The 20,861-nt window shown below is 45.5% G+C and overlaps 1 protein-coding gene and 1 pseudogene across 5 annotated transcripts in view; one reads left to right on the top strand and one right to left on the bottom strand.

The window, feature by feature from the left end:
- Positions 1-563: 563 nt before the first annotated feature.
- The window catches only part of ELF2 (E74 like ETS transcription factor 2), an 80,976-nt gene continuing 60,678 nt past the window's right edge, over positions 564-20,861 (top strand). For 2 of the 4 annotated variants that reach the window (XM_080929545.1, XM_080929548.1), the window contains exons 1-3: positions 1,302-1,454; positions 14,776-14,861; positions 18,341-18,554. In XM_080929545.1, the coding sequence (XP_080785671.1) occupies positions 18,483-18,554 (72 nt within the window). In that variant the 5' untranslated portion in view covers positions 1,302-1,454; positions 14,776-14,861; positions 18,341-18,482. Of the gene's footprint in view, positions 604-1,301; positions 1,455-1,772; positions 1,830-14,775; positions 14,862-18,340; positions 18,555-20,861 lie in introns of those variants that run through there. The other 2 variants (XM_080929546.1, XM_080929547.1) reach the window with 2 other exon arrangements.
- On the bottom strand, positions 17,300-17,636 carry LOC308430206 (ubiquitin-conjugating enzyme E2 L3-like; annotated as a pseudogene). Its single transcript has one exon. The product of its transcript is annotated as a ubiquitin-conjugating enzyme E2 L3-like (transcript).

Genomic DNA, 20,861 nt, shown 5'->3' with positions numbered 1-20,861 from the left:
TCCGGGCACCGTGTCATTGGCTTTTGTGCCCTGGAAGGCGCGTGAGAGTGCCCGGCGCAGAGGCTCCCCTTTGTGTGAAAGTGTGCAAACCAGAAGCCTGCAGCTCCCGCTGGCCTCGTCCCTCCTCTCTATTTTTTTTTTTTTCCCAATTCGTGGACACTTGGAACAAGATACTCTTCTTCCACACACACGCGCTCCTTCACCCTGGCCCCGAAGATCTTGGGACTTGAGTTACTTCTCGGCGGCGGACTGGGGCTAGGAGCGACAAAGGCTGGGGCCGGCGGTCGCGGCTCCCCGGGACCCCCCCGAACGGGGGCCGCCCGCCGCGCTCCGCAGCTGCGCGCTGGGCCGCCCGCCCGCCGGCCACCGCGGGCACCAACCGCCGCGCAGCCGGGCCGTTGGGCGGTGGTAATTTCTGGGAACGGGGCGGGGTCCGGGGTGGACGAGCTGAGAGGCGGAGCGGGCGGCGCCCCGGGCCGCGAAACGGGCGGGGCGGGGCGCCACGTGCGTCAGTGGCCGGGTGGGGCGGGCCGCGCGCTCCTGCCCGCCAGCGCCGCCACCATCCACCGAGCCGGGGAGACGCGCGGGGACTCCGAACACCGGGTCTGACAAGAGTTTTATTTTGCAGTCCCTCGCTTCCCTAACGCTTAGTCTTCGAGTGCAGAGTGGTCCCTGGAGGTCCTGGGAGGGGGGAGTCCCGAGTTGAAAGGGGATGAGGGGGTGACAGCAAAGACCCGAGAGTGGCCCGAGAGGTGCGCGTGTCGTCCCGGCCCGGCTGCAGGTGCACGCGCGGCCCCGCCGTCCCCACGCGCTCGTCCCGCGGCCGCAGCGCAGTGCAGCGCGCGACGTGGGGGAGTGGGGGAAGCCCCGGGGACGCGGAGCGGGACGAGTGGCGAGCGTCTCCACCTGAGCAGGCGGGTTCGGGCGAAGTTGGGCGCGGAGGAGAGGGCGGGATTCGAGAGCGCAGGAGGCGGGCTGCGGGGGGCCCGAGGGCGGTGGGGAGTATAAATAGCCGGCCCGGTTTGACAGGCGCTGCGGTGACTGGCGGTGTCGCTTCCCCCGGCGGCGCGCGGGGAGGGAGGAGCGCGCGGAGCGGCCGGGTGGGGGAGGCGGACTCCAGTGTCCTGGTGGCGGCGGCAGGAGGCCGAGGGGGAGGAGCCGAGGCGGGTGCGGAGGGCGGGGGCCGGCCGCAGCTTCCCCGCGCCCGGCTGTGTCGCCGCCGTCGCCTCGGCGGTTGGGGGGGGTGATCTGAAGGGTGGCGCGCGCGGGTGGGGGGGGGTGCGCAGCGCGGTTTTGTCTCGTCCTGTGGTGCGGAGCGGCTCGCGCGGTGGCCCGGGGAGGCCCCCTCGGCTTCCCGCAGGACGCCGGGCCAACGGCGGGCGGCTGCGGCGGCTCGGCCGGTCTGCGGCCCTGAGGGGAAGGGCAAGGGACACGGCGACGTGGAGGGAGAGCAGGTAAGAGCGCGGGGCCCGCGGAGGCGGGCGGGGGCGAGCGGGAGGGAGAGGGAGGGCGCGGCGAGCCTGCCCGGCCGTCCCGAGTGTCGCCTCCTCCCGGGCGCCCCCGCCCCGCGCCTGTGTTGTTTGCTCCGGCGGCGGCGGAGGGGCTTTCCGGAGGCTGGGGCGGTGACACCGGCGGAGCTGGGGGCAGGGCGGGAGCCCGCACCGGAGCGGCCCGGGGCAACGGTCGTGGCGCCGAGGGACCGCGGCGCGCGCTGTTTACCTCGCGGCGCCAGTCACCGCGCGGCGGCCGGGCTGCCGGGGAAGCGCGTCCCGGGCGGCAGTTTCCGTCGCCGTCGGGCCTGCTCGTCGCCGCCCGGGCGGGCACGACAGGTTGTACTCCGCCGTTCTTTTATTCTCACTCTCCGCCGGCCCTCCGCCGCCGCCTCCTCCTGGTCCCCCGGGGAGCGGGGCAGCGATCACAATCTGTGTTTGCAACAAAACAACAACAACAACAACAACCAAAACCCTGGGCTCTTGGAAGCGCCCGGGTCCAGTGTCTCCTCCCGGGTCCCCTGCCGGCGGTGCTGGCCCTGAGGGCACCTCGCGGAGAGTGTCGTGGGCGCCCCGCGCGCCTCGGTACCGACTCTGTCTCAGCGGCGCTGCGCGCGGCGGCCGGACCCACTCAAGGCTCTAGTGGGACATTTTCACTCTGTCAGCAAAGGACGGAGAAACAACCCACTGTGCCGAGAGTAAGCCCCAGTGCAGTTTCCGATGCCCCCCCCCCCCACGGGCCAACTTGGTGGGCTGTCCTTATGGGAGCCACGTTCTCAGCTGAATACCCTTTCTTTAAGTTCTTAGTACTCTATCAATAAGCTGGGAGACGCGTCATGGTAACCCTGGAACATCTTTCTCGTGTTCATGACACTACGCTGTGGTTCACGTTTTAATCGGACAGTGAGAAAGTGTAATAAAAACTGCTCCTTTGAGCTAAAGACTTTGGCTTTTCTTTTTTCCAAGTCTCTGGTGAGAGGCAAATTACTCACTTTCTCTAGTGCCAGCATTAGAACAATGTCCATCCAGGCCTTACCGAGATAAGATTGTATATTTGTGGTTTACAGTTTCTTTAAAGTGTTGAATGACTTCATATGAGACTGGGGACTGTTGAATTATGTTTCAAGGGATTTAGGAATAAGGTTTATAGGAGGCACTGCAGTTTACTGAGTTCATTCATGTGACTGTAGCTGATACGTCCAGTAAATACAAGAAGTAGAAGTCTGAAGTGTCCTCAGCATTTAAAATTTCGATATTTAACGTTATCCTTTTTTGTTGTTTGTTTGCTTGCTTTTTGTTTTCCAAGACAGGGTAGAATCTCTCTGTGTAGCCTTTGTTGTCCTGGAACTTGCACTGTAGATCAGGCTGGCCTCGAACTCATAGAGATCAGCCTGTCCCCTGCTTTCCAAGTGCCAGGGATGTAAGGTGTGTGCTACATCCGCCCTGGCAGAGTTATCCTATTTAAACATTATTACTTGGAAATAATCATTGTACCTCCCAGACATAAAGAGTTGCAAAACGTTTCAGTGTTTCGAAAGAGTTGAAAACTTTGGGGCTTCTTCTTCTTCTTCTTCTTTTTTTTTAAATCCCAAATTTCTTCAATAGTGAGTTTACCAAATCAGGGTTGACGGTTTTACCTGTTCTCAGGTTGTGTGTATCTTTATTATTATTTTTTTTTAATGGATGGGGAGAGGTTGCAACATTATTGAAATTTTAACGACATGCCATTCAGATATAAGTGTACAAGTTCACTTTTTAAGGCATAGTCACAGTTGTACAATTACTGAACTCAATTTTAAAGCATGTTTTTACCCCTAAAAAAGATCCTATGGGTCTGTGGTGTGGCCCAGTGGCATAGTGCTTGCTTTGCAGGGGACAGTTCCGAGTTCAGTCCCCAGTGCTCCCAACGGGCCCAGCTCCATACCAGGTACCAGTCACTCATTCCCCCTTTCCTCTGGCCCTTGGCGTTGCTTATGTATTTCCTGCTCTGGGTATTTCATGTAAGTACAGGTGTACAATATGTAGTCTTTTGTGATTGGCATCTTTGCATAGCATAAAGTTTTAAAATGTGTGCATGTCATAGCATGTGTCAGTGCATCATTATTTTGCTGAGCAATGCTCCTTTGCATGGAGATACTTCCTTATATTTATGCATTCATCAGTTGGTAGGTATTTGCATGTCCACTCCTGGTTGTTGTAATATTGTGTGCAAGCTTTTGTGTGGACACACGCTAGCCTTTTGGCATAATATCAAAAATAGTTGCTCCATTTTGAGTGTATAATCCACTTTTTAAAAAAAAAAGATTTATTTATCGTATATGAGTGCACTATAGCTGTCTTCAGACACACCAGAAGAGGGCATCAGATTCTGTTACAGATGATTGTGAGCCCCCATGTGGTTGCTGGGAATTGAACTCAGGACCTTTAGAAGAACAGTCAGTGCTCTTAACCGCTGAGCCACCTCTCCAGCCCCCAAGGTTGTGTGTGCACCAGTTACCTTGTTTTTTTTTTTTTTTGGGGGGGGTCTTTTTGGGTCTTTGTTATTTTGTCTTTTTTTTTCCCCAGGGCTCTACCACTGAGCCATCCCTCCCCCCCCCCTTTTTTTTTTCTGAGACAGGGTTTTTCTGTGTAGCCCTTGCGCCCTTGCTGTCCTGGAACTCACTCTGTAGACCAGGCTTGCCTAACAGATCCTCCTGCCTCTGCCTTCCGAGCGCTGGGATTAAAGTGTACTACCACTGTCTGGCTAATCCAGTATTTATAAACAAGTATGTAGGATTGAGGCTAGCCCAGGCTTGCTTTATGATACTTTTGTCTGTCCACCCCTAGGATTTGCGGTAACCTGTTTGTGGCTAATTAACTGTTATTCCCTCAAAGCCCAGCCCTAGGCAATAGCCATTTTGTTTATCTCCCTATATTTGCTCCCTCGAGCTATTTTGCACAAAGGAATCATAATATACATTTTTATAGGTTTGACACCTTTCATTTAGCATACTTTGAAGATTTCTTTGTACATTGTAGCATGTGTCAGGACTTTATTTCTGATGAGTATGTATTTTATGGATATGCTAGCTGACCATGGTAGGTATTTGAATAGTTTCCAGTTTCTGACAGTTTAAAATGATACCCCTTGAATGTTTGATTACAAGTCCTTATGTGGACGTGTGGTTTCCTTTTCAGGGGTGAGCACAGGGAAATATAATTTGCTGTATCATATGTTTAACTTTCAGAGACATGTCCAAACTGTTCCTGCACGTGGGAGTACCATATTGTATCTTCCCAGTCATGCGCTGGAGGAGTCTAGTTTTCTTCATGTCCTTTTCAACGCTTATTTCTGTCTGCTATTTTCACTCACGATGTGTATGAAGAGGTCTTGTTACTGGATAGCCAGCCACTGGCTTGCTTTTAGAAGTTTTTAGTTCCCTCATGATTCATGGTGTTATCTGTTCATATAGTCAGTAACTGTGATGGTCCGTCCCCTCCTGCTTTTCTTATGTTTTAGTTAAACATTCTAAGCAAGTACTCCATCACAGAGTTATACTCACAGCCTGTTCATTCATCCCTTTTGGCCAACTTTTTGGCCCATTTTTTTATTATTTACAGATAATTTTAGGGTTGGGCTGTGCATCCAAAATAAGTCTTCTTGAATTTCGGTAAAGAGTATTTTGAATCAGTACATCAGTTTGTGGTGAATTCCTATCTTACCACATTGACCATGAGAATTACTTATTGATCTTCAGTATTCATTTTAAATGAATGAGTTCATCAGCGGGTAAACATTATACTTAAAAAGGTGTGTAATATAGTAGTAGTGTTTCCATAGTCAAATATGACATAGCAAGTCTCTTATACTATTTGTACACTTATTATACATTTTTTGTACTTGTTTATTTTTAAATTATTTATTAAGTACACTGTAGCTGTCTTCAGACACACCAGAAGAGGTCATCAATCGGATCTCATTACAGATGGTTGTGAGCCACCATGTGGTTGCTGGGAATTGAACTCAGGATCTCTGGAAGAGTAGCCAGTGCTCTAACCACTGAGCCATCTCTCCAGCCCTGCACATTTTGTACAACCGAAACTTTGTCTGTTGATGGATAGCCGGGCTCTTATGAACTCCTGGAGACTGCCATCCTCTGCTTCTATTGAGTGTGGCTCTTTTCAGTAACTCATAAGTGTACCTGCTCTTTGTGTCTGCCTCATTGCATGTAGCATAATGTTTTCAGCGGTCATCCGTGTTGCAAATAGCAAAATTTCCTTTATTTTATTTTAGGTTTTTTTTTTTTTTTTTTCCCTGAGACAGGGTTTTTCTGTGTAGCCCTAGCTGTTCTGGAACTCACTCTGAAGAGCAGGCTGGACTCAGACTCAGAGATCTGCCTGCCTCTGTCTCTTGAGTACTGGAATTAAAGGGGTGTGCCATCGATGCCTAAATGATTATTTTATTTTTAAAGGCTCATTGGTTAGCTAATTTGTAAGAATATACCAGTATACCAGATTTATAGTTTTTTTTTCCAGTTTATTTTCTGAGTATTTTCTTCTTTATGATACTGTGAATGGGATTGTCAGTACAATTCTTTCCGTCCTTGAGTAGAGCGCCCGGGAAGTAAAGGCTGACTAGAAGTGGGAGAAAGCCTGCCTGCCGTCCTCCAGGTTGGTGGGAAGGAGGAAAGAGACCACTGAGCTTTTTGTCATCAGGTCTTTTAGTGTTTTTGTAGATGCTGATAACAGCTGTGTTGTTTTTAATCATGAGTGGGCACTGGGCCACACGCACCTTCCATGCCTCTTGTCAGCAACAGCAGCGACACTTTACCTGGGACTGCCTTGTTTAGCATCGAGAGTCTTGCATCTTGGGAAGTCCTTCAGTCTTCCACAAGTCAGGATTGGTCATTATGGATGACCGTATGTTTTGTCCCTTTATCCCAGTAATATGCCCTGTTACGTCATTTGACTGCAGGCGTGAAGCAGGCTCCCAGGATAACCTCCCCTTGCTCAGGGTAAACAATTATATGTTGAGGATTTTGCTTTAGTGATATTTGACTTATTTCATGTCCGTATTTATAAGGGATATTGGTTTATTTTTCTTTTCTTGTTCTACATATTTTGATTTAATCTTAATCTTAGCCGGAAGTGGTGACACACCCTCTTAGGACTGAAGTACCAGCCCTGAAGGTTGTGTTGAGCACTTTTGCCTCATGTTTTCTGTGAAGGTTCCTGAAGTATTCTTCAAATACGCTTGGTAGAATTTACCAGTGAAAGTGTCTGGCCTGGATTTTCTCTTTGGTAACCAATTTCAGGCTTGGTTTTACTCTGTTACAATTTATCAAGTAGGGAGGCCAAGGCAGGGCTTACAGCAGAAATCATAGCGGCCTGCTGTTCTCTGCTCTTTGCTGGCTCCTACTCAGCTTGATTTCTTTTAGGATTTTACTTTTAAGTCTGTCCGTTTCTACCCCTCCCCCTTCCTCTTCCTCTTCCCCTCTCCCTTCCCCCTCTCCTCCGCCGCCTTCTTCCCTTCCCCCTTCGCTCACTTGTGGGTATTCTGGAGTTGGTGTTGTAGGCAGTTGTAAGCCGCTTGACATATGTTCTGGGAACTAAACTCAGGTCTTCTGTTTTTATTTATTTATTATTTATCCTTGTTTCTCTACAGGGTTTCTCTGTGTAGCTTTTACTGTCCTGGAACTCACTCGTAGACCAGGCTGGCCTCAGACTCAGAGATCTGCCTGCCTCTGCTTTTGAGTCCTGGGGTTAAAGGCATGTGTCATCGCAGCCTAGAAAGGACAATTAAACTCTAACCGCTGAGCTATATCTAGCTCCCTGGATAGCTTTTTTATGCTGTCTAGAACTACCTGCCTGAGGAATAGTTCCATCCACAGTGGGCAGGTCCTACTACATTTATCGTAATTGGTGTGTGCACACACCTATGCTACAGAGGATAGGTCTGTGATCAGACCACCCACTGGTCCGACTCCGCGGGTCCTGGACTGAAGTCAGGTGGTCAGGCTCTCTGGCAGGCTCTTAGCGGCAGCTATCTGCTGACTCAGTCTTTTTGTCATTACAAAGTATCCTTTTCTTTCCCCTCATGTTCACTATCTTAACCGCATCATTTTTTTTTTTTTTTGTCCTTTTACTTTCCAGCTGCATTGATGTAAAGCCTGTCTTGTAAACAGCCTCTAGTTAAACGTTCTGTAAGAAAATGCCACATTGGCTTTTGATTGTAGGGCGTCATGTAGTCACGGAGAGATTTATGCCCACCATTTTACTACTTTCCCTATGTTCCATTAAAAATAATTCGCTTACTCTCTGCTGCTGCTTTTACACCTAACAGACTTCCCAGTGTGCTATTGGAACTCTTTTTCCTGTTATTTATTTATCTTTTAAAGATAGGCTCTCCTTGTTGGCCTGTTGCTGACCGTGTAGTCCAGGCTGGCTTTGAATTCAGCTCAGTCCTCCTGCCTCTATGTGCTGAGTGCTGGGACTTGAAGTATGTGTGAGCATACCCCTCGAAATACAGTTTCTAACTTATCAAGAACAGCTTTGTTCTGACATGGACTAGGCTTCAGTCTAGCCACACGCCTCCGGTCCTGCAGTAGTAGTTATGGTCCAGCAGTTCCGCCGTCTGCCTTTATTTCTTCTCTGTTGTCCAGACACGGGACCTTGCTGTGGGGCCTGTGCTAGTCCGGAACTAGTGCATGTGACCCTCGAGTCAGCCTCCTAAGCAGCTGAGCAGGCAGGTGCTGCCAGCTCAGTAACTCACTTCACAACTTCCGTTTCCTTTTTTTTCAGTTTTGTGTCTTCTAAAAGAGCATTTATACTCGCTACATATTTGTTTCTTTGTATAAGTTTATATCTGTTTCCTGCGGGTTTATTTCTTTGTATATTTATCTGTTTCTCTGCATGCATTTCTGGTCTTGGGTGTGCATTTTCAGCCCGACGGAGCTGCTGTAGGGTTGCTTAGGCAGTTCCTTCAGCATTTGCTTTTCTGAGAGCTTTGTGTTTCCGCTCATTTTTAAGGAGAAGCTTTGCTGGGCCCAGAGCTCCTGCAGCTCATGTGTTTCCCTCCTTTCAGGACCTTTAATATTTAATCTGCCATACTCTGGTCTCCCCTGTTTCTCATAAGTTATTTTTCTGCTTTGAAGATGTTCTGGTTTGGGGGCTGGAGAGATGGCTCAGCGGTTGGGGATGCTGGCTGCTCTTCCAGAGGTCCTGAGTTCAGGTCCCGGCAACCACATGGTGGCTCACAACCATCTGTAATGGGATCTGATGCCCTCTTCTGATGTGTCTGAGGACAGCTACAGTGTACTTATAATAAATAAATAAATATTTAAAAAAAGATGCTTTGTTTTTAACAGGCTTACTGTGATATGTCTAGTATGAATCTCTTTCTTTTTTGTATATGTATCCATTTAGTCTTTTTTTCCTTTTACAACTTTATTTTAAAAATAGAGATACATGTACAGATTTTTAAAGGCATTTTGGCATAACACTATATGAATATATTTTTGTCAGTACTTAATTCTTTTAGAGGTTTGATAGTATGCATCGAAATCTTACTAGTTACCATAAGCATAAAGTACATGTAGAACAGAATGTAACATGGAAACAGTCAGAATTTTCTTGGTGTGTATAGATTAAACATGCTTTTTGAATACCATCATTTAGTCTTTAAAATGCTCAAGAGCATCTATACATAATAATTTATGTATATCTATTGTATACCATAACTTTGCCCCGTATTTATGTAGCTGATCAATAATTCCTATGAGATCATTCCAGAGGTCTCAGCCTTTTATTATTGTGTCTGTTCTTTTTCTTTCTTTCTTTAAAAAAAGGCTTATTTTTATGTTCATTGGTGATTTGCCTGATTGTATTTCTGTGTGAGGGTGTCAGATCCCCTGAAACTCGAGTTAGTGACAGTTGTGAGGTGCCATGTGGGTGCTGGGAACCTAACCTGAGTCCTTGCAAGAGGACAGTTACTCTTAATTCCTGAGCCAGCTCCTTTGCTGATGACTTTTTTTGTTTCTCTGTGCAGTCCTGATGTCCTGGAACTCAAAACTCACAGGACCAGGACTGGCCTTGAACTCACAGAAGTCTGCCTGTTCCTGCTTCCTGAGTGCTGGGATTAAAGGCATGTACCACCATGCCAGCATGGGCTTTTAATTTTAGTGTAGTGCTTTTCAGAATTATAATTTTTTTTTTTTTTTTAGTACAGAATAGAGTTTATCCAGGTCATGGAGGAGTTAAGAGGGCAGTAGAGGCAGAGAGAGAGAGAGAGAGAGAGAGAGAGAGAGAGAGAGAGAGAGAGAGGAGGGGAATAGAGGAGTACAGGAAGGAGTGGAGGAGTAGAGGCTGGCCATGAGCACATGGAGGGAGGGGGGAAGAGGAGGGGTAAGGGAGGGAGGGAGGGAAGGAGGGAGGGAGGGAGGGAGAGAGAGAGAGAGAGAGAGAGAGAGAGAGAGAGAGAGAGAGAGAGAGAGCGCGCGCAAGAGTGCAAGAGCATAAGAGCCAGAATTATAATTTTATCTCGTTCATTTTCACAGCTTTGAAACCTTCATTGAGATTGTCCAATTTTGATTGACAGCTGTCTTACTCTACCTTGATCTCTTAAGCATAAGATTTATTTATTTGGAAATGAAATGGCATTTTGCTTATTTTCTTTCTCTCCCTTCCTTCCCTTCCTCCTCTGAATCAGGGTCTTACTAATCAGGCTGGCCTGGAACTTGCTATCTTGTCCATGTTAGACTGGCTTTGAGCTCACGAAGCTCTGCCTGCCTCTGCCTCCCGAGTTCACCATGCTTGGCATGAGCAAGTCCTGCCATCTGGGTCCTGAGGATTGAACTGAAGTTTCAGTCAGTCTTAGCAACAAGTGTCATAACTCTATGAGCCTTCTCTCTGGCCTCTAAATTTTAGATATAAGGTAACATCTAAATCATTTATTGAATTGCAAAATGTTTTACTTAAGATTCCAGTCAGTATTTATTTGTATTTCAGAATATGCACAGTAGGATATTACTTTTGGACGTTGAATTTTATGTGATAGTTTTTGTCTAAACAGTTTGCAACTTTATCTCATTAACCTAGTGGTTATTGATAGATGGCGGCAGTATATTTTTTAAAATATCAACTGGAGTCTTAGTTACATTTATAGATATTGAACAAATGGACCCTGATGTGGGCGTTTCTTCCTGTAGAGTGGAGATCCTGGGCGCCATCACTCATGCATGTGACACACAAATGTATTCAGGCAAAACACTCGTTCGCATTACATATACTTAAAAAGACGCTAAAAAAGTAGATAAACTTTGCAATCTCCTGGACCTCCGAAATGGAAATAAAGTATAGACTACTTGTTAGTCCGTACTTCCTGCTGTTGATTGGTTCCCGTGTTAGGTGTGGGGTAGAAACAACAAGGCAGAGTGACAGTGAGATTGGAGCAGCTGCTGGGGACAGCTTACTGGGTTGGAGTGGTCGTGAAGTATTGCGAAGCTTTTCCAGCTGTGCACTTGTTAGGTGCTAGGTATCCAGCCCTCCTTTATTGCCTCCAGGTACCTGCTCACGGATGCTCACTTCCACGCAGAAAGTGCATATGCATATCATTAAGAACAAACCGTCAGTAGTACCTCAGTGCTTTGGAAGATGCAGCCGACACGCTAGCTGCTGCCTTACTGCTCTCTTGGCTATTATATTTTGGGAGAGGAGACAGACATGAATCCAAACAAGGTAGTTTTAGAGAGTGATACATACAGCGGATGAATAAAGTTATAATGTTAAATAGGGAATAAAAGGGGGCTTGTGTGTCAGGGAAGTGTGATTTGCGGAGGGAACATCGGCTGAAGGGGGAGATGAAGAGTTGTATCTTGAAGGATGCTCACAGTCCTGCTGACCGTGTGGTGGAGGCTGGAGGCTGAGAGCAGCTGTGTAGACAGTGTGTGGTTTGGTCTGGTACCCGTGTGCTGGAGTTCAGCAAGCCCAGGTAGGAGAGAAGTGTGAGGTCAGAGGTCAGCTGGCCAGAAGGAACACCCGTGTCTGTTTTCCAAGAGCAGGCATTGGAGTGCTTTCATTCCTGGCTGGAGAGTTAACTTACAGCAGGATTTTATTTTTCTCTTAAATAAGAGTTTGGGTAAATGTTATATGTAGGGTTTCATGTAAATGATGTTTGGTCTTATAAACAGTATCAGGAAAAATAAGTTTCCTCCTGGAAATTTCCTCAAAGTCTATCTAAAAATGGGATGTCCATGTGGACAAAGCTTTAGTCAGTGCAGGAAGTGGTGTGTTGCCCATGCGCGCTCCTGACCCTTGCCTGCTGTTCCGGAGTTTGAGCATAAGTGGAAGGTAGGAGGCTAAACATTTGACAGTCTCTGCCAGCGGCCATGTCAGCCTAAGCTTCTTGTTTCTGTGCTCATTGGGTCTTAAACCAAAGGGCCAGTGGTGATTATTAAGAACAGATCCTTCTGTAGCTTCCGTATGTATTTCCCGTACAGCACCAGGATTTCTGGCCTCCATTCTTTTGTGTCGTTTCCTTTCACATGCATTTGATTTGTTTCTTTTTAGTGGAATCTTTAGATTTCTCATTTCCTATCATACATCCTGTAGCTATTTTATGTTTGCTATTGGAATTACACTTACCACCCTGCCGTCACACCGTTTGACCGCTGATTTGAATTTGGGCAGTGTTATTTTCATAATGTAGAGCTCTACTTCTGGACTGGTGATGTAGCCCCGTGACTTGCAGTGCACGCACGGAACCCTGTGTTCATCCCCAACGCCAGGAAAACAAACTCCTTTAATGGCCTTCCATCTCTTTCAAATGTCACAAAGTTTTTGCCTTCATGCATGTGTTTCCTCTAATAAACTACTTTTTAAAATGATTTCCTCATTAAATAAAATAAATAAAATGTGTAGTTAAACCAAATTTATATTACTATATTGGCTTTTAGGCCAAAAGTGTTTTGAGCAAGTTTGTTAGTCTATTAAAGTGCACAGAAAAGGGAAAGTGAATAAAAGCCATTTACAGCAATACTTCCCTGCTGCCTGGGCGCTGCTGTCTGAATCCCGGCCTTGATTTCCTCACAAAGCTTGGTGTCCGGCCTCTTCCTCTGTCTTGTGGGGCTCATCTAAGCATCCTTGAAGCCTGGCTCTGCTTATGAGTAATGAACTCTTAAGACTTTTCTGAGGATGTTTTCGTACCTCTGCTTTTGAAGGCCAGTTCCGCAGAACATAGGGTTCTTTGTTGATGGTTTCAGTTTTTGTTTTTTGTTTTTCAGTTCTTTGAATATATTTACCAGCCTGCTGACCTCCAGATGCTGATAATGTATTTCCTAGTAATTCTGCTGAGTATTGCCCATGTGACAGGTCATTTTTCTCTTGCTTCCAAGTTTGTCTTGGATAAAAAAAAAAGATTTGTTATTTTAAATGCAAATGTATCAATGTTTGCCTGTGTGTGCGCAGCAGAATGTATAGTGTAATGCCTGGTAAGGCCAGAAGGTGGTGCTGGAGCCCTGTACAGACAGATTGTTGTGACTTGCCGTGGAGGTTGGAGACTAAACCTTGGTCCTAGACAGGAGCAGTGAGTGTTCTCAGCTGCTATGCCGTCTTTCACGCCGTCTGCAGTTTTTAAAGTATCGCTATAGTATGTGTTACTATGTGGTTCCCTGAGTTCAGTTTACATGGGGTACATTGACTTTATTGATTTTTTTTTTTTTTAAACTGCTTTTGAGACAGGGTCTGAGCTGTGTAGAACAGGATGCTCCTAGATGCTGGAATTAAAGGCATGTGCCACCATATCCACCCTTAGCTCTTTAAAAAAAGATAATGTCTGTTAGACAGAATGTTTGTTAGACATTCTGAGATGGTTGGGGCTATGCAGTGGCTGATCCTAAACTTAGAGATCTACCTGTCTCTGGCTCTTGGATGTAAGATTAAAGGTGTGTGTCAGCACTCCCAGCCTTAGTTTTATTATTTTTTTCAAACTTTATACTCCTGAAGGAAAGTGTCTTAGTTAGGGTTTTTTTTTTTTTCATTTTTTTAAAAACGAATTATTTATTTATTTATTTATTTAATATAAGTATATTGTAGCTGTCTTAAGACACAATAAAAGAGGGCATCTGGATCCCATTACAGATAGCTATAAGCCACCATGTGGTTGCTGGGATTTGAACTCAGGACCTCTGGAAGAGCAGTCAGTGCACTTAACCACTGAGCCACCTCTCCAGCCCCAAGACCTTAGTCTTAAAGACAAATTTAAAGAATTACTTATTAGTTAGGATTTTTATTGCTGTGATTAGAACACCATGACCAAAAGGCAAGCTGGGGAGGAATGCGTTTATTTGGCTTACACTTCCGTATGACTGTTCATCCTGAAGGGAGTCAGGAATCCAAACAGAGCAGGAACCTGGAGGCAGGAACTGATGCAGAAGCCTGGAGCCGTCCTGCTTACTGGCTCGCTTCCCCTGGCTTGCTCAGCCTTTCTTCTCCTAGAACCCCCACCACCTGCCCAGGGATGGCCCCGCCCACCATGGGCTGGGCCCTCCCCTGTCAATCATTAATTAAGAAATGCCCTAAAAGCCTGCCAAGATCTCATCGAGGCAATTCAGCTACAGTGACTGTAGCTTTTGTCAAGGTGACCGAAAACTAGCACAGGATGGTGGACAGCTCAGGGGTTAAGAGCTGGCTGCTCTTCCAGAGGTTCTGAGTTCAGTTCCCAGCAACCACATGGTAGCTCACAACCATCTATAAAAAAGGGGATCTATGTCTTCTTTTGGCTTTTGTAGCCGTACATGCAGACAGAGAACTTTTACATTAAAAAATAAAGTTTAGAAAGATATTTAAAAAACCCCAACAAGTAGCCAGCACAGGGAGTTATATTGCCGCACTTGGGAACCTTTGGTCGGATCTGTGACAGTTGAGCAGTTGTGTATATCACCTACTTGACTCTGGCACACACGGCTCCTCACCGTCTTCTGTCCAGTGCTTTTTAAACATAAAAGCAAATAAAGCTTACGGTTTGGTTGTAATATACTCCACAATATGGGGCATACATAGTGTGTGTATGTTGGATCTGACCTTACTTAATAATTACCATTTAGTAATAACTTAAAATTGCATCATTAATTGTAAAGTTTTGGATTCCTTGGTCATCTAGGACTAATGATTGTACATTTGTGTAAATGTGGGCCATCAGCCTTTGGAGATGATTTATTTTATTACGTATTTACTGTCTGAGTCATATCTAATTAGGGAAAATGTTTTTTAATAGAGTCATGTTAATACTTTATTTTTTCCTTCTCATTAGTAGTTCCAGAGAACTGCTGGTTTAGAGTTTAGCTCTTGGGAGTTGTGAAACAGTGAAGGATGCTTAGACTACTTAACACTCAAACTGTAAGTAAAGTTTATTTCTGCTCTTTATATGTGTTTTGGATTTTAGAATATTTATAGTAACAGGGAGGTTTGATGTGATGTGATTGTGGGTTTTTCTTCAATTTTCTGAAGATGTAAGCACTTTCTATTTAACTTTCCAAGATATAAAAGAAGGGGCTGGAAAGATAGTCCAGTGGCTAAGAGCAGAGGGCCTGGGTTCGGTTCTTAGCACCCACTTCCCACAGCTGGAAACTGCTTATACTCCAGTTCCAGGGGAATCTAACTCCACCTTCTTACCTCTGCATACATTTGCACATATACACTCACTCACACACACACTCACACACATACTCACACACACACAAACTCACACATATACACACTCACACACACTCATACTCACACACTCACACATACACACACATACACACACACTCACACACACACACTCACACACATACTCACACACACACAAACTCACACATACACACACTCACACACATACATACACACACACAAACTCACACATATACACACTCACACACACACTCACACACACACACTCACACATACAACCACACACATACACTCACACACACAATCACACTCGCACACATACACACACTCACACATACACACACATACACACACTCACACACACTCACACATACAGTCACACACACACACTCACACACACTCACACATACAATCACACACACACATACACTCACACACACACTTGAACACATATACACACAATCATACACATACACATTAAATAACAAACAAGTTGTTTTTAAAAATATGCCAAAGGAGACTTAAAATTATTAGATTATGGGGCTGGAGAGATGGCTCAATGGTTAAAAGCCCCAATTGCTCTTCCAAAGGATCTGGGTTCAATTTCCAGCACCCACATGGTGCTCAAAACTGTCTGTAACTTCAAGATCTCAGACCCTCACACAGACATAACATGTAGGCAAAGCACCATTGCACATAAAATAGAAATAAATATATAAAAGAGTATTAGATCATAGGCAGTAAGATGGAGTTTCTACCTTTCCAGATACTCCATTTCATAGTAAATGTTGTTTACAGAAGTTACTTAATATTTATTCCCATTCTATATGATACACTGGTCAAAGTTAGTCTTGGGTATATGATTACTGGAGTAAATTATTAGAAGTATAGATTTTTAAAAATGTAATTTAAAGTTTTTAAATTTTTTAGTTTTGACATTAAAAATATCTTCTCAGAAAGCTTTGTATTTCCTGTGTATGAAAAACATAACACAGAATCAAATAAAAAGTAACTTAAGAATTAAATCCAGATGAGACATATTTTGGTACTCATCTGTATAAGAAGAGTGGGGGCTGGAGAGATGGCTCTGTGGTTATGAGCACTGGCTGCTCTTCCAGAGGACCCAGGTTCAGTTCCCAGCTTCTACATGGTGGCTGACAGCTGTCTGTAACCTCAGTTCCAGAGGATCCGATGACCTCACACAGACATGAATGCAGTCAAAGTATCAGTGCAGATAAAATAAAAATAAAATCTTAAGGAGGAGGAGGAAGAGGAGGAGGCTGCTGTAGGAAGGGGCTGAGAGGTGGCTCTGTCAGTAAAAGCAGCCACTCATTGTGGAAGCCCACAGACCAAGTTTTATTTGCTTAAAAGAATTTTAAAATTATTTTTAAAAAGATTTGGCTGGAGAGTTGGCTCAGAGGTTGAGAGCACTGACTGCTTTTCCAGAGGACCTGAGTTCAATTCCCAGCAGCCACATGTTGGCTCACAACCATCTGTAATGGGATCCGATGCCCTCTTCTGAGATGCAGATATATATGCAGAACACTGTGTATATAGTAAATAAACAGATCTTTAAAAAAGATGTATTTTTGGTTATGTGTATTTGTATGTGTGTGTCAGAATTCAGCGTGAACACAGGTGCCAGCCAAGGGGGAAGAGGGCATTGGGTTCCCTGGAACAGCCTGACCATGGGTGCTGGGAGCTCAGTACTCTTTGTTTTGGTTATTCAAGACAAGGTCTCTCTGGGTAGCCTGGAACTTGCTTTGTAGACCAGGCTGGCCTCAGACTTAGAGAGATCCAGCTGCTTCTGCCTCCCAAGTGTTGAGATCAAAGGCGGGTGCCAGGCTGCCCTGCTCAGCTCAGTACTCTTAACCGAGCTGTCTCTCTCCAGCCCTGATTCTTTTTTTTTTTTTTTTTTTTTTTAGTCATTCTTTACAAGGTACCTAGACCACTTTTGATTAAGAAAATTGTAGAAAGTTAGTAATTGCCACAAGCGGATGCCAGTTGGTGGCACGTGTCAATTTCCACAGAGTCCTGCTTTGCACTGCTCGGGGTCTCTGCTCACACTTGCTGGGATCACTCATGGCAGATTTTAGTCCACAGGTTGACAGAATTTTTTACGGTCCTTATTCTTCAGCCCGGAGTGGGTGCTCAGGCTGGGGTCATTCCCCAGTGCTATGAGGCACTGGGTTACTTGGTCAGTCTTGGTGGCCGGCTTCCAGTTTCCAGCACTAATGACTGGCAGACAGACCCGCCCCTTCTCATCCATGTTAGGGTGGTAGATCTTTGTTTTAAATGTGGTCTTGGGTGGTTTGAATGGATACCCTGCTGGAAAGTTGATTTCATTCTGAAGGCTCCCTTTTCATATGGAGGGCTGTCAGGAACTTGCCCTTGCCAGGTCAGTAAATTGGCTTCATCACCCTGGGTGTTACGGAAGATTTTCATCCCACGTTTGCGGGTCTCTTCACGCTCCTTCATCAGCCTCCTGCTGGGCGCCATCTTGGATCAGGTGCTGCTGCTTTCCCCCAAACGCCTCCAGCCAGAGTCTTAAAGAATGTGTTTAAATAGTCCAGGTATAATACTCCATCTCCACAAAAGAAGGAAGTTATAACATTTTAAAAATATTAAAAAAATAGATGTATGGGTGTCTTGCCTGCAGGTATGACTGTGCACCATGTGTGTCTGTGTGGGCCAGAGGAGGGTGCTGGGCCCCGACACTGGGTCCTACAGAGGAGCAGCCAGATCTCTTTCCTGCAGATCAGTCTCCTCAGCCCATGGAAGTTTTAACATGATGCCTTCTATAACAATACCTGTATACAATAAATAGCTTGGCAAAATATTATTCAGTAAGTTCATGAATTTGAATATTAAATTCTTTTTTTTAAGATTTATTTTATGTATATGAGTACACTGTCACTGTCTTGAGACACACCAGAAGAGGGCATCAGATCCCATTACAGATGGTTGTGAGCCACCATGTGGTTGCTGGGAATTGAACTCAGGTCCTTTGGAAGAGCAGTCAGTGCTCCTAACCACTGAGCCATCCCTCCAGCCCAAATACTAAATTCTTAAGTAGTGTGTTATTTACTGTCTTTTAACACATGTAGAAGCCTGTATCTTGTTTAACGAAACTGTTAAGCACTAATTGCTTTATATGTTTTTTTTTATATGTCTTTAACAATCCTCATTTTCCCTCTTTTTAGACCCTCTGGTTAATCGCCTTTAGAAGACTGGACTTCTGGCTGTCTACTCCATAACCATTGAGTTAAAACATGAAAATGAAACCTATAACCCTGGCAATCATCTGAGCCTTAATTCCACTGAAAGGTCCTCGGGGAGCCCGCAATGGCATCGGCGGCAGTTGACAGTGGAGGTTCCGTCCTGGAGCTTTCCAGCAATGGAGCAGAAAGTCAAGAGGTTAGGCATTTAACATCCCTTATTTCTGTTTGTCAATAGGAATCAGTGCATGAGTCTCTTTGAAAGGAATGAGGCAAACAGGTATTCGAGAGTAGACTTGTGCTGTGCATAAACTTGTAGTGGCCGTGGGTGTATTTGCATGTGACTTAGTGACGGGTGAGAAAGGTGTCCATGGAGTGGTGCAGGGTGTGTGCTCAGTGAATGTGGAGGGAGAGCGGGAGGGGTGAGGACACATCAGCTCAGATATGTGCAGGTCCGGGACAGTATCCATTTTCCTAGATTATGAGCATGAGAGATACAGTCATTGTATATAAACACCTAAATTGCATTCACCTTAAGTTAGAAGCTTACCTTTGCTTTGTCATTTTTATCTCTTAGTTATTCTATTATGTCTAATTCAGGATTGATCTGTCATATTTAATCTAATATGTGCAGTTTGTATAATTAGAAAATGAAGTTTTGAAATTTCACGTAGGTAGGATTTTGAAGTCTTATCATATTTGGTTTTTTTCTTGCTACCCAAAGACAGCACTGAAGAGTAAGAGGTAGGAGAAGAAAAGAGGTTTCTGGTCCCCACTCTTTAGAGAATGAGAATTGTTGCAGTGCTACATGCAGACGTTTGCTTGGAGACACCGTGGAAGTCCCTCTGTGAAAGATGCTGCTGTCTGGGGCTGGGGTCAGGATAATGGCACAGTGGTATCCTAAGGACAGAGAAGACCCACTGTGTGCTCTGGGGTCGGAATGACTTTCTATGCTTGTATAGTGTCCTTTCAGTCTCCGAGACCCAGATCTGCTGTGGCTGACTTCTGGGATGGACTTTTCTTTTGCCAGTGGGTTTCCTAACTCCTCCATGTTCCCTTTGCTCTTAAAGACTGCTCTAAAGTGGGCAGAGTCCTTTGGAAGACGCCACCACCACAGAACATACTTCCCAGGTTAACTTCTTCTTTTACGATTCCTTCTCTGTGTATTGCCCTGGAGATGAGTCGCCAGGGACCGTGGATCAGGGTGCGCTCTCCGCTCTGACCGATGCTGCTTCGCTGTCAGGTCACCTTCCTGTGTTGTCGCTCTGTAGTGTTGGCGTTTGTTACGTGAGGAGAGCTGCTGGGGGCAGTATGTTTATAGACTGTGTTTATGTTATATCGATTGTAAAGATAACAGCTAAAGATAACAGCGTGGAGGAAAGAGGACCATTAATATTTATTTCTGGAAGCCTCTTTTAGTTTTTCTTCCTTTACATGGGATCACAAGGATTTCTCGTCAGAGCTTATCATGGAGGGAAATGTTTTTAGATAATGAATTTACCAAGTTGCTACTGACGCACAGTTTATGTGATGTAATAGGATGGTCATACTCTATGGGAGAGGTCAGAAGAAGGCAGCTTGCTTAGTAGGTATTTACAGTGCTGTGGCTCCAGTGTGGGACAACTTCCTGTCCCAATTCATTCATTTGTTTTTTTTTTTTAACAGACATCAGTTACTTAATATGGATCAAGCTCTTTATAGGCACTGAGGTTAAAGTATTTCACAGGAGCAGTTAAAGTGTTTTGGGGAGGAGATGGATGGAGAAAGTGGTTAACTGATATTCAGGATTCTCTGAAGAGGTGATAGCTTAGGATTATTAAGAGAGAAATGGTCAGGCTGGAGAGATGGCTCAACGGTTAAGAGCACTGACTGCTTTTCCAGTGGTTCTGAGTTCAAATCTCAGTAACCACATGGTGGCTCACAACCATCTGTAATGAGATCTGATGCCCTCTTCTGGTGTGTCTGAAGATAGTGACAGTGTACTCATAAACATAAAACTTGAGAGAGAGAGAGAGGGAGAGAGGGAGAGAGAGAGAGAGAGAGAGAGAGGAGAGAAATGGTCATAGACTTTTCTAAGTGGGAAGAATTCCAGGAAGAGAAAAGAGCCACTAGTTTTGGAAATACTTGATGTTCCAAGGGTGATTGAAGAGAATGCAGAGGTGGAGCGTTGCCTGTGGGCCGCTCTTCAGTAATGTGCCTCCTGTATAGGGAATATCTACAGCTGAGGACAGCAGGTGCCATGAATCTTTATAACCGTAGTCCCTGAGTCAGAAGAAAAAGGTAAGATTTAAAGCGTAGGGCCAGAGTTGGCTCACCAGTTAAAAGCACTTGCTGCTCTTGCAGAGGACCGAGGTTTGGTGTCCAACACCCACATGGCAGCTCCCAGCCATCTGTAACTCTAGCTCCAGGCACTCAACACCCTCCTCTGACCTGTGGCACCAGGCATGCATGTGGTGCCCAGGAATTGATGCAAGCAAAGACCCGTGCACTTAAAAAGAAAAGAAAA

The sequence above is a fragment of the Micromys minutus genome (assembly GCF_963924665.1).
Source record: "Micromys minutus genome assembly, chromosome: 15".
Classification (NCBI taxonomy): Eukaryota; Metazoa; Chordata; class Mammalia; order Rodentia; family Muridae; genus Micromys; species Micromys minutus.
The sequence above is the reverse complement of the archived record's forward strand: the minus strand, read 5'-3'. Positions and strand labels throughout refer to the sequence as shown.